This window comes from Lutjanus erythropterus, chromosome 22 (assembly GCF_056507025.1).
Source record: "Lutjanus erythropterus isolate fLutEry1 chromosome 22, fLutEry1.hap2, whole genome shotgun sequence".
NCBI classification, from domain to species: Eukaryota; Metazoa; Chordata; class Actinopteri; order Lutjaniformes; family Lutjanidae; genus Lutjanus; species Lutjanus erythropterus.
In genome coordinates this window covers 19,231,704-19,245,410 of record NC_139338.1, presented here as the reverse complement: position 1 = coordinate 19,245,410, position 13,707 = coordinate 19,231,704, and the positions used below count along the sequence as shown (strand labels likewise).

Below are 13,707 nucleotides of genomic sequence, written 5' to 3'. Positions count from 1 at the left end.
GTGACCACAGCCTCAGAGTTAATGTGTAGGCTCTGATTTTTTTTTCAAGGCCAATTTGTAGTCCACCATTAATCTGTGCCATTTAATAAATGCACAGTAGAAGCCCTTGCTGTTGACTTGGATACATCTCATTTTGAATTCCAGTCAAGCCACTAACAATTAATTTTCAAATTGGAACTAAATGACTGAACAGAGCGCCTCCGTGACCCCAAACGGAGACGGTAATTTGATATTTCAGGAGTGAGCAGACTGTCATTGATTTGATTGTCTAGACTTCAGGAGTCATTCAATCACCAAAGAAATTAAAATTAAGGAAAAGATTTGTTAAAGAAAAAGAAAGGAAAGGAGAAATAAGGGCACCAGACTCTTCAGAAATAATAACTCATCACTGTTCTTGTGCCACCTGTGTACAATGTAATAATAGGAATATCTTTAAAAAGTTAGTATCCTGGCTGCCTTAAGAATTTTAACTTGACTGAATTATATGAGACAAGTAAATCTGATAACAGCAACACAGTACTGTAACTGTTATTACAGTAATAATCAGCACAGTGTATTTTTTATCACAACACTAATTCAACTACTGTAAAAGGCATTAGTATATTAACTTTAATACTATAAATTTATATATGTAGAACAATTACCTACTGTAAAATAAAGACTTTTTAATCATAAAAAAAAAAATTATAAATTCATTGAACTTTTAAATATTTAAATAAATTTTTTAAAACTTTTTAAAGTGTTTAAGTTTGGCCATTTCACATTAATCGGCGTTCAAATTAATGTCTCTTGAATATGTAAGAGTCATACAGCTGTGTATACTCTGATTGTGGCCACTTTTTTTCTGTCAAAATAGCACTTTTTTTCAAAGTTTTCCAATGGTGGTGGAGATGTTTGAGCGTGCAAACTCAACCTCCATCTTTCATTCATTTAATCGCCTTCTTGAAAAGAATTGCGATGTTTGTGGATATCCAAAAATGCAGTGATATCAAATGTTCAGAATAATGTTTGAGAGTGGGTGTGTTTCTCTGGTTTCCCTTCATGCAAATTACACCACCATTTATTGTATTCTGCAATATATTATAATACAAATAAATTTTCTGTCTAATTTATCACAATTAGTCAACATATTAAAAAGCTATCATAAAGCTGCGTGGTAATGATCCTGGAATGTGACATCTCTGATCAGACGGACCAGAGATCAACCAGGATGTGAAAAGGAATAATGAAACTATCAGGAGAACATTTTCCAGAGAACTTAATGTGGACTGTGGTGGTTCTGTCACTAAGTTGTCTTTTTAAACTTTAAACTCACAGAACCCCACCCGTCCGGCATGCAGTAGCCCCAAAAACAAACCGAAACACGTTTGCAAATCCTGTTTGGCTCAATTCAACAACTGAGAAGGATCAGCTGTTTCTCCTTCATCTCTCCTCGTCACCTCTTGACTCAGAAGACTGAACTGTGCGGTGCTTCAAACCTACTTTAGTGTTTGATCTCAAGCTGTTTGTTCTTGACTAATTAAACTGAATTTAATTTCTGCTTGCGTGTTAATTATTTATGTACTGAGCTGAGAATAATCAGTGTGAGTAAGCGTGACACAAGTGGGAGAAGAAACGCAATATTTCAAATGTTCTTTTTTGGTGCCATTTAATTCCATTATATTATCTCTATGGCTGATTTCTCCAAAACACCATAGATGTGGAAGAATAGCATTAAAGGTCTGAGGACAATACGCCAAGATCTTCATGATGTAGCATTACCATGGTTGAAAGGCCTTTCTGACCAGATTTGAGATGGATATGGTCAACCTGCATGAAGTTTGCATGTCAAAGCCTAAAACATGTCATTTCCTGTTGCCAGTAGGTGGAGCTATGACGACTGCAGTATATCGTCTTATATATGTGTTCAGGGTGAGACGGTTATCAAACATGTGAAGTTTGGTGCAGATTCGATCACTTATACTGAAGTTACAGCAATTTCGTGTTTCGGGTTGAGACGTCAAAATTCTACACCCAAAATTCACGCCGCGGCGAAGGTCGGGCGCCCGTCAGACGCCGGCCAGCCACAGGAGGCCCCCCAGGGAGCAGGAGCTGGAGCTGCTGTTGCTGTTCCTCTGCAGCATCACAATCCTGTCCAACCAATGTGCTCTAATGCTTAATGTAATCATAGTTTTTCATCACAGCGAGACTTCCTCTCTGACCAAAACAGACTCTTCACTATGTATTTCCCTCTTTTTCCACCTCAGTAATTCAATAAGCTTGCAAGCTATTAGGCGTAGATGATGGCTGCAGGGGGAGGAACTCTGCAGTGGTCACCTGGACTGGAGACAATCAGTCTACCAAAACAACATTAGTTGGCGGAGGATGTTATCTGTCAGGTCAAGTTTTCCTCCAGTGCACTCTTAGAAATAAGAGTTTCAAATGGGGCTCTTTCTGAAGGGTTGAGGTTCTTCCAAGAACCATCTGCTTCTGAAGAACTCTTCTTTTAAAGAAAGGGTTTGTCAAGTCAAAGGGTTGCATTGCTTTTTTTTTGGGAGAAATAGTTCCTCAAGGTTCGCTGAAATCATTGAAGAGCTCTTTTGTCAAAGGTTCTTTGTACCATAATAACTAATGGTTCTCAGTAGAGCCCCCTGAGTGGGTTCTAGGTAGAAGAATTTGTTCTTTATGACTTGCCTGGTTAAATTAAGGTCAAATTAAAAAATAAAATTAAAATAATACCCTTGGAATATAAAAAGATTCTCTGTAGAACCCGGTGAGTGTGTTCTGGATAAAACCCTTGAAATATAAATTAGCTCTCAACAGAGCCCCCTTAATGGGTTCTAGATAGGGATGGGACCGATACTGTCCTCACGTACTCGTACTAATAAAACTACTCCGATTGAATCCCTTTGAATACAAAAAATGTTCTCTATAAAACCCTTTGGTGGGTTTCAGATAAAACCCAGGGGATATAAAAAGATTCCCAGTAGAACATCCTGAGTGTGTTCTAGATAAAACCCTTGGAATATAAAAAGGTTCTCGGTAGAGCCTAGTGGGTTCTAAATATGGATTCACAGATGTTTCTTATAAAACTTTATGTTAGGTAGAACACCTGGAGCCTTTAGAAAAGGTTCTACCAGGAACCAAAAAGGATTCTCCTATGAGGACGAGCCAAAGAACACTATGATTCTAGTAAGCACTTGTATTTCTGAAGTGAGTGTAAATGTCATCCAACCAGAACGTGGAACTCAAACCTGCAGGACGTCGTCGTTCTGTGGGTAGGAATTTGGAGCGCGCCTGTTTTCCATTTCCTCATATTTGCATAGGTGACACACGGTAGAACAAACAGAAGTGTGGTTTCCCTGAGAGCCGGCTCAGTTCTGTGCCCAGTGAGTGTCTCTGTGTCCACTCTCACTCTGCCGTGGTCAGTTTACCGCCTCTCCTGCTTTGTACCCTGTTAAACCCTCTAATGTTTCCTCCCACAGGGGGGCAGGAGCAGGACACGACCGGGCGCACGTGACAAACACAAAGTGGTTAACGAGGAAAACAAACAGGATGAGCCCTGATGTGTGTGTGTGTGTGTGTGTGTGTGTGTGTGTGTGTGTGTGTGTGTGTGTGTGTGTGTGATTGTTTGAGCAACAAAGAGAAAAGAGGTACTCGCTTGCAGTGTTATGCTTCCAGTCATTTAAATTTCACACGAAGTTTGCCAAGTTCTGGCATCTGTTCGTTTGGACGCGTGTCTGTCTAGTTAGGCCGACAGCTGGGTGCTTTTTTACCACACTCTGAGAAATAAATGTGTTGATTAGAACATTACAGGGTTCTTCGGCTTGTCCCCACAGAATCCTTGATGTTCCTGGTAGAAACATTTAGAACTGTCCCACTTGGAACCCTTTCAGAGGGTTGTACTTAGAACACAGCATAAAGAGTTATATCTAGAGCCATCTGTGAGAGGTTCCACCCAAAACCTCCCATGAAAGGTTCTGCAGAGAACCTTTCTATGATGTAATGGTTCCACCTAGAACCCACTCTGGAGGCTTTATACAAATCTTTTACACCTACTAAAGGTGCTAACAAAACCCACCAAGGGAGGTTCTACTGCAAACCCTTTTAAATTACAAGGATTACATCTAGAACCCACCCAGGGTGTTCCACCGAGAACCCTTTGTCATTGAAAATTGACATTTTGCAAGTTTTCACTGTCACTCGTAAGAATAAAAGTGCTACCTAGAAAAATATAGGGTTCTTCATGTTGTTGTTAATAGCTCCTGGTAGAACCTTTTATGAAGGTTCCACTTCTAGAGGGTTCTACCTCAAACCCTGAATAAGGATGCTAACAAGAACCTATCAAGAACCCTTTCATATTCTAAAGGGTGTCCTGTAGAACCCATGGGGAACTAAAAATATATGTTTTCACCTATAGCCTCTTGACTTCAGAGGGTTCTCAGAGGAACCATATCATATTCTACAGATGAGTCAAAAGGTCATTGAATGTCATAGATTTTATTTTGTGGTCATCCATCATTTTATGAATCTGCTTACAGTTACCAGTGTTTAAAAACTGGGGATGCTTTCAACAATCCTTGAGAAACTCTTTCTTTGAAAATTGTTTTTTTTTTTTTTGGATGAAAAGGGTCTTCAGAAGCAAATGGTTCTGGGTAGAACCTCAGACAGAACTGCAACCCTTATTGGAACCCTTATTTCTAAGAGCGCATGGTGGAATTGTGCACAGAGAGTGGAAGTTAATAAAAAAATTAAAATAAAATGACAAAATGTCTTGCTTAAGAGCTTTTTAAACTGAAATGATGAATTACACAGGGAGCTGCTACTATTTTGAAGCATTTTATACCTTTTGTTTGTGTGACAGGGTTAAATCAGTAGTTTTGTAGAGAACAGACTAGAGGTTCAACTCTCAAAAGTGCAAAGGAGCAAAGTTTGAGCCACTCAGCTCCTGCTTGTCGTGCCTGACCTCTTGTGGTCAGAGAAGTCACATAACAGACTGACCTCTGCAAAGAGAGCACGGTTCTAGTTTTACAGGTCATGGAGCGAGGACAAAGGTGGTGATATCTGCAGCACAGTTCAGGCAGATGGTAGATAACAGACTACAAAGAATCTTATCAAGAAATAGAGAACTTTCAGACCATGTTATCCTCTTTGCTGTTTTTGTTAGCTGGAAAAAAAAGACAGGGTGAAGTGATAGTAATCTTGTTTCTTGAATGTGAACCAGCAGCCCTTTTTACAGGTGAAGCAGGAAATTGCCAGAGTGAAAGCTCGGGGCAAAAGGACTACAGAAGCACCTCTGGTGATGGTAAACTGGGAGTGTAGGAAGAGTCAAGTCTGAAGAGGGACAGTGTCAACAGATGGACGGAGATCTGAGGACACTTAGAAGGAGTGATTAAAGTGATGAACAAAAATAATAATTATAAAGTCCATGTCTGTCTAATGTCTAATAATAATAATAAATCTGTCTAATAATCTCAGTGTCTGTCTCAGTTGGTTGTCCCACCACTGTGGTCCAAACAGAAATATCTCAGCAACAATGGACTGATATAAAATTTTGCACATGTTCAGCTTCCTCAGAAGATAAAGCCTCTCTTCTCACCTGGTACGATCATTGCACGATCATCAGGTCAAATATTCAAATTTAATTCTATTATTACTATTGTTATTGTAATTGTTAATGTGTTTATTTAAGTTTTATTATTAAATACTTGCAAAACTATATGACAATCCCATGAGCCTCAGCTGTAATTTATGTTTAGCGATCATTAGCAAATGTTAGCATGCTAACACACTAAACTAAGATGGTGATCACCATGTTAGCTTAGTTATTGCGAGTAAATGAGCTGTGGTGGAGTTTGCTACTTAAGTAGGTGATTACTTGTACTTTACTTGAGTTGAGTATTTCCATTTTATGCACCTATATTATACTACTACTCAAAACACCCAAAATTCTATTCATTTTGCCCCAAAATTTAATTTAATTTATTATTATGTGGCATCAGCATGATTTATTATTATCTCTCATGACACTAGTTTGCTGAGCTGCTGAAAGACTGACATGATGTTTGTTATACAGTCTCACACAAAAAAAGCACACAAAAATTTATAATAAATTGCATTATCAAATTGCAATACTTGTAGAATCACAATACATATCGAATCAAATCTGGAAATAAGTATATCATAATATATATATCAATAATAATGTGATATAATTTGAACAGACTCAGAGTGAACCCTAAATTTAATCTTAAATGATTCAAATGATGGGCAAGTCCTTGTGAATCTAGCAGGATGTAGTGTTTATATACATTTTTGGCTTCCAACTTAATTGAATGATTGGTTTGTGTAGCAAAATACTCATTAGCTTTTTTTCTAGAATCCCAGTGTGTTCTGACATTCATGAAACAAATGTGTAACTGTTTCTTCTTCAGTCTTACAGAATTCACGTGGAGCCGAAAGGGTTAAATTTCACCAGGAAGTGTAATATCACAGAGCAGGGGAGGAGCCATTACTGACATCAACATGCTGAAACGAAACTCAGTGAGGAAACTTACAAACAACAAGTTTTCAGACGGAAAGAGCTGTTTGCTTTGAGTTTTTTGTGCAGCTGCTGTTAAAATCTGCAAATTTACAGGTAAGAAAAATATTTGTCCCAGTCTTTATGATAGAATATACTGTTGTAGAGTCCATTGAGGTGAATTGTATGAGTTGTAATTGTATTTTTTCTTTACATATGAATTCTTATTCAGATATGGCAACTGCCAGCAGTCTGCAGTCAAAGGAGAGGTTCCTGTGTTCTGTCTGTCTGGATGTGTTCAGTGATCCAGTCACAACACCATGTGGACACAACTTCTGCAGGGCATGTATCCACAAGTATTGGGACAGCAGTGACATTTGCCAGTGTCCATTATGCAAAAGGAGTTTTTTTCCAAAACCTGAACTCCAAATCAACACTATCATGTCTGAGTTAGCTGCTGAATTTAAGACGTCAGTTCAGGTCAAAGCCTCGACTCCGGAGCCGCAACTTCCTGAAATATCAGACGTTCTTTGTGATATCTGCCCCGAGATAAAGGAAAAGGCTGTTAAATCTTGCCTGACGTGCCTCGCGTCTTTCTGTGAGGTGCACCTTGAGCCACATCAGAGAGTCGCTGGTCTCAAGAGCCACATGTTATTAGATCCTGTGAAGAATCTGGATGAGAGGATGTGCAAGACACACAGCAAGACGACAGAGCTGTTCTGCAGGACTGACCAGGCCTGCATTTGTGTCCTGTGCTTCAAAACCGATCACAAGGGTCACACTGTTGTCTCACTTGAGGAAGAATATGAAGCAGTGGTGGCAAAACTAGATGAAACAATGGCAAATATCCAAAAGATGATACAGTTACGGTCAGAGAAGATAGCTGAAATTGAAAACGCAGTTGATGTCAGCCAGAAAGAGGCTGAGAAAGAGAAAGAAGCCAGTGTGCAGGTCTGCACTGACTTGATCCGCTCCATTCAGAGCAGCCAGGCCGAGCTTGTCGAGGCGATTGAGGAGAGACACAGAGCGACAAAACAAAAGGCTGAAGGTTTCCTCACAGAACTGAAGATGGAAGTTGCAGAGCTCAAGAGCAGAAGCAGCCAGCTGGAGCAGCTGTCCCAGTCTGAGGATCACCAACATTTTCTCCAGAGCTTTACGAACTTGAGCTCTCCTTTAAACAAGGACTGGACCAACGTCAGTGTTCACAGTGATCTGAGTTTTGAAGCAGCCAGAGGTGCTGTGACTGAACTGAAACAGAGACTTGATAAAATAATAGGAGAGCTTCCTGAGATCAGAATGAAAAGAATGAGAGAACATGCAGTCGACTTGACTCTTGATTCTGACACTGCAAATTACTGGCTTGTCATCAGCCAGGATGGAAAACAAGTGACAGATGGAGATACAGAACAGGATCTTCCCCAAAATCCAAAGAGATTTGAAATACATTTAGAGGTTTTATCAAAGGAGGGATTCACCACAGGGAAGTTTTACTATGAGGTGCAAGTGACAGGGAAGGCTGACTGGATTGTTGGAGTGGTGAGAGAGTCTATTGAAAGGAAGAAGGACATGCCACTAACAGTTCAAAATGGTTACTGGACATTTAGGTTTCATGACGGTATTTACAGTGCATATAATAAATCACATGTTAAAATCACAGTGAAAGAAAAGCTTCAGAAGGTGGGCATCTTTGTGGACTATGAAAAGGGAGAGGTTTCTTTCTATGATGTGGTTTCTAAATCACATTTATATTCTTTCACTGGACACCGCTTTACAGAGAAACTTTACCCATATTTCTATCCTGGAATCAATGAGAATGAAATAAACTCTGCCCCTCTTATCATAACCCCTGTACCTCAAACAAACTGAGTTTACCCATTAAAGACCACAGAAAGTAACAACAGACAATTTCAAATATTATATTGATAATCAAACTAACCTTCTTACTATCTGAAACGTTTTCTGACCATTAGGGTGCACAGTTAATTTAAATATCATGGAAATCACAGTATGGTGAAATGCAATACCCAAATCACAGAAGCTACAACTTTTTGATAGACGAAAAATGTTATTAAATGATGATGTACTGTAGTGCTGCAGAGATGCCCTGACCTAGAAATCTTGTTCTCCAGATCTAAGAAAACATGTTTTTTATTTATTTTTTATTTTTCCAAATTTACGTTATCTGTTTTGTTCTTGCTTTGTTTTCATTTTTGTTGCATTGTATAGGCCTACCTATGGTGTGTTTGAATATAACTGTATGGCTTGAACATGGTACAATATATGTTAAAAAAGAATCATATATCTGTCCAAATTATCACAATTTGATTTTTTTTTCCTGACATATCATTTAGCCCTACTGTTCATGCATAGATATAGAAAAGAAGTATCAGTGGCGTTCTGTTCCTTCCTCTGTGTGTACTGATGACAGTACTCATCATATGTCATTTATCATCATATAATGTAATGTTACTTTGTTCAGATATTCTGTTTCTCTGTCATGTATACTTTGATCGTTGAAAGAGGTTATATATAGTCAAGTGTAACATTCCTGTAGCCACTACACTGACTTTGATTTATCACATGGAGACTTATCTACATACATGTACAGCACCGGGAAGAAAAGATGATTGTTTATAAAGTCTTTATTTTGTTGGTTTCTTGTGATTCACAGTGGCTTGAAATAAAGAGCTTTTGTGCATTTGATAAAATGCATGTGCACAGGGGTGGTTTTAGTGATTTTGAGGCGCCACGTAAAAACCAATATGAGGCCCTTCTTCAACAATGTAATCGCAGCAAGTGAACACAAACTATTTGGAGGCAGCTCTTTCATTTAACAAAGACACAGAACTAAAGGCCCAAACTTTGAGCTGTTGTCTGATCTCATCTACTAAACTATTTAACTCATTAGTGTTCAGCAGTGGTGTACTAAAATGCTGCACAAAACAAAACAACAGTGAGGTACTTGTATTTTATGTGACCATCTTCAGTTTCTTTTACTTGAATCTTCTACTTTGTAGACTGAGATTAACAATGCAAAAGACGAACAACAAGTAAATTATAGTGTATCATTAAACTACCCAGAAATATATTGTATGAAGTAGTTAAAATCAGCTCCACAGTTACCAGCTGTAACATTAAACTGATGAATGCATTCATGCATTAATAACTACAATCCAATTCTGTGTTATTCTGAAAGGAGTAATACTTCACAATTTAAGTAGAATTCAAGTAAAACTTTTGTACTTTTTGAACTGCAGCCTTCTTCAAAATATATGTACATAAATAATATGTACAGATGTACAGTTGGGAGTTTGATGAGAAGGTTGTCATCTTAAAAGGTGTGCAATATCCATATTTTTGTATTAATTTAAATTGCCAGGATAATCTATATCTACATTTAATAACAGCAAATTATCTCAAAAGAAATTTGTTACAAATACTGACTCATCTCAAACAATTACTCATTATTTCAAATTAATAATTTAATGTCTTAAAATAACAATTTAGTATTTTAAAACATGGAGTTAGTACCTCAAAATTGTGATTTAGTGTCTCAATATAATGAATTATTACTTCCTGTAAGTTGTTACAATGTGAATCTATCCCAAAATAATAACTCAAAATAATAATTTAATATTTCAAAATGTTGATTTAGTATCTTTATGATAGAATATACTGTTGTAGAGTCCATTGAGGTGAATTGTATGTGTTGTAATTGTATTTTTTCCCCAGTGTGTTCTGACATTCATGAAACAAAACTGTTTCTTCTTCAGTCTTACAGAATTCACGTGGAGTCAAAAGGGTTAAATTTTACCAGGAAGTGTAGTGTAGGAGGAGCCATTACTGACGTCAACATGCTGAAATGAAACTCAATGAGGAAACTTACAAACAACAAGTTTTCAGACGGAAAGAGCTGTTTGCTTTGAGTTTTTTGTGCAGCTGCTGTTAAAATCTGCAAATTTACAGGTAAGAAAAATATTTGTTCCAGTCTTTATGATAGAATATACTGTTGTAGTTCATTGAGGTGAATTGTATGAGTTGTAATTGTATTTTTTCTTTACATATGAATTCTTATTCAGATATGGCAACTGCCAGCAGTCTGCAGTCAAAGGAGAGCTTCCTGTGTTCTGTCTGTCTGGATGTGTTCAGGGATCCAGTCACAACACCATGTGGACACAACTTCTGCAGGGCATGTATCCACAAGTATTGGGACAGTAGAGACATTTACCAGTGTCCATTATGCCAAAGGAGTTTTTCTCCAAAACCTGAACTCCAAATCAACACTATCATGTCTGAGTTAGCTGCTGAGTTTAAGACGTTAGTTCAGGACGAAGCCTCGACTCCAGAGCCGCCACTTCCTGAAACATCAGACGTTCTTTGTGATATCTGCCCCGAGATAAAGGAAAAGGCTGTTAAATCTTGTCTGACGTGCCTCATGTCTTTCTGTGAGGTGCACCTTGAGCCACATCAGAGAGTCACTCATCTCAAGAGCCACATATTATTGGATCCTGTGAAGAATCTGGATGAGAGGATGTGCAAGACACACAGCAAGACGACAGAGCTGTTCTGCAGGACTGACCAGGCCTGCATTTGTGCCCTGTGCTTCAAAACCAATCACAAAGGTCACACTGTTGTCTCACTTGAGGAAGAATATGAAGCAGTGGTGGCAAAAAAAGATGAAACAATGGCAAATATCCAAAAGATGATACAGTTAAGGTCTGAGAAGATATCTGAAATCGAAAACGCAGTTGATGTCAGCCAGAAAGAGGCTGAGAAAGAGAAAGAAGCCAGTGTGCAGGTCTGCACTGACTTGATCCGCTCCATTCAGAGCAGCCAGGCCGAGCTTGTCGAGGCGATTGAGGAGAGACACAGAGCGACAAAACAAAAGGCTGAAGGTTTCCTCACAGAACTGAAGATGGAAATTGCAGAGCTCAAGAGCAGAAGCAGCCAGCTGGAGCAGCTGTCCCAGTCTGAGGATCACCAACATTTTCTCCAGAGCTTCACGAACTTGAGCTCCCCTTTAAACAAGGACTGGACCAACGTCAGTGTTCACAGTGATCTGAGTTTTGAAGCAGCCAGAGGTGCTGTGACTGAACTGAAACAGAGACTTGATAAAATAATAGGAGAGCTTCCTGAGATCAGAATGAAAAGAATGAGAGAACATGCAGTCGACTTGACTCTTGACTCTGACACTGCAAATTACTCACTTGTCATCAGCCAGGATGGAAAACAAGTGACAGTTGGAGACAAAAGACAAAATCTTCCCCAAAATCCAAAGAGATTTGAAATATGTTTAGATGTTTTATCAAAGGAGGGATTCACCACAGGGAAGTTTTACTATGAGGTGCAAGTGACAGGGAAGATTGAATGGGCTGTTGGAGTGGTCAGAGAGTCTGTTGAAAGGAAGAAGAGCATGACACTGGCAGTTCAAAATGGTTACTGGACCATTGGGCTTGAAGATGGTAAATACACTGCGTATGCCAAACCATATGTTAAAATCACAGTGAAAGAAAAGCTTCAGAAGGTGGGCATATTTGTGGACTATGAAAAGGGAGAGGTTTCTTTCTATGATGTGGTTTCTAAATCACATTTATATTCTTTCACTGAACACCGCTTTACAGAGAAACTTTACCCATATTTCTATCCTGGAGACAGCAAAAATGAAACAAACTCTGCCCCTCTTATCATAACCCCTGTACCCTGAAAAAATAACTTTGGCGTGTATTAATACACTTAACCACTCTGCTCAAAGCAATAATAGCTCATTTCAAATATTATATGGATAATTAAACAAACCTCTTTAATCTGAAACAACAATAAGCAGAGCTGAATGTATTTTTATTATTTTTATACATTTCATTAAATCATTCATGTGCTGTTTATTTGTCATTAGTGTTATGTAAGCAACTTTAAATGTTAATAAAAATGTTTTTTTCTGATTACAACTTAAATATTTACTTAAAGGCAGAGTAGAGGAATTATTAGACTTAGAAAATTGTTTGATGTTTACATTTCTGAGTAAAATTACACGTTCAACATTATTTCAATGTATTTGATTGGTTTCTCAAACTTTGGAATTATATTCAAAACAAAGTATTTGATACTAATACATAAATATCAACTAATGATTACATCGCCAATCTCCAAAGAAAATATTGGTAGAAATAAAAAAAATACACTGATAATTTATAGATATCACACAAACTGATCATTTAATTCTATTATTTAAGTATTTCGATTGTTTGTTTTTTTTATGTTCAGTTTTTTACCCTTATGTATATGAGATGACTTTCACCAACCCTTGATTGTTGAAATTCTCGCGAGATTTATACATTTGTTTCTCCAATGTGCAAACTAATTATGTTTTGAAATGTGACGACGCTGTGGTTAAATAAATCTGGGTATGTTCAGGGGCAGAAAACACTTAGTAAGGGTTTTGTAAAGATCGTGGTTTGGGTTTAAATGATTACTCTCGCGAGATCTTTCGCGGGTCTGGGGTTCCCTTGTTGGGTGTACTTCCGTGTTTTGACTGTTTTTTTTTTTTTTTTGGTTTAGAAGGAGAATCTTAAATGGAGGTTTATGAAGTGGAACAGTGAACAGTATGACCAGGGAATTTAAACCTGTTACCTCTAAGTCAAACATGTGCTACCCGGAATTTTGCTTTGAGAGATCCATTATTAATTTATTCGAGAAGATGTTTTACTCTGTGTGGAAAAAACTGAACCAAACAATTGAAACCTGGCTGGAGATTTCTTACTAACTTGGTTGGGGAGGTGATTTACTCTGTGTTTGTTATACATTCTAATATTACTTGTTTTGGGGAAGATGGGTTACTTGGGACTAATTTTTAGATACTGAATTCAACAAACTGAGTTTCTATTTTTTGTTTTTTATTGCCGAAACCCTGAAAAGTGATGTTTTTGTTGTTGTTGTTGTTGTTGTTTGTTTGTTTTTTGTTGAACTCCTAATTCGGGATGATATTTCTTTGGGGGTGGGGCTTTCATTTGAATGAACATGACTTTTTCATTGGTTGAATGTGGTTTTTCATTGTTCCATCAATAAACAGACAAATTATACAAAATTGATTTGTTTTGCACTATTGACCTGATTTTTGTTGTGATTATTTGTGTCCTATTGGTTCAAATTTACAAAAATGGGTTGATGATAAAACTTCACGCAGTAAATTGCTGGATAAACTACCAAAATGG

General features: G+C 37.8%; 2 protein-coding genes across 2 annotated transcripts; both read left to right on the top strand.

The window, feature by feature from the left end:
* The first annotated feature begins 6,458 nt into the window (after nt 1–6,458).
* Nucleotides 6,459–9,207, top strand: LOC146306861 (E3 ubiquitin-protein ligase TRIM39-like). Its single transcript, XM_084711232.1, has 2 exons — nt 6,459–6,616; nt 6,732–9,207. Exon 2 carries the CDS (start codon nt 6,734–6,736, stop codon nt 8,363–8,365), a length of 1,632 nt encoding a protein of 543 aa, XP_084567358.1. The 5' UTR covers nt 6,459–6,616; nt 6,732–6,733; the 3' UTR covers nt 8,366–9,207.
* A 923-nt stretch (nt 9,208–10,130) lies between these two features.
* Nucleotides 10,131–13,398, top strand: LOC146306860 (E3 ubiquitin-protein ligase TRIM39-like). The gene is made up of 2 exons (XM_084711233.1): nt 10,131–10,465; nt 10,579–13,398. The coding sequence occupies exon 2, from the start codon at nt 10,581–10,583 to the stop codon at nt 12,201–12,203; it is 1,623 nt and encodes a 540-aa protein (XP_084567359.1). The 5' UTR covers nt 10,131–10,465; nt 10,579–10,580; the 3' UTR covers nt 12,204–13,398.
* The last annotated feature ends 309 nt before the right edge of the window (nt 13,399–13,707 follow it).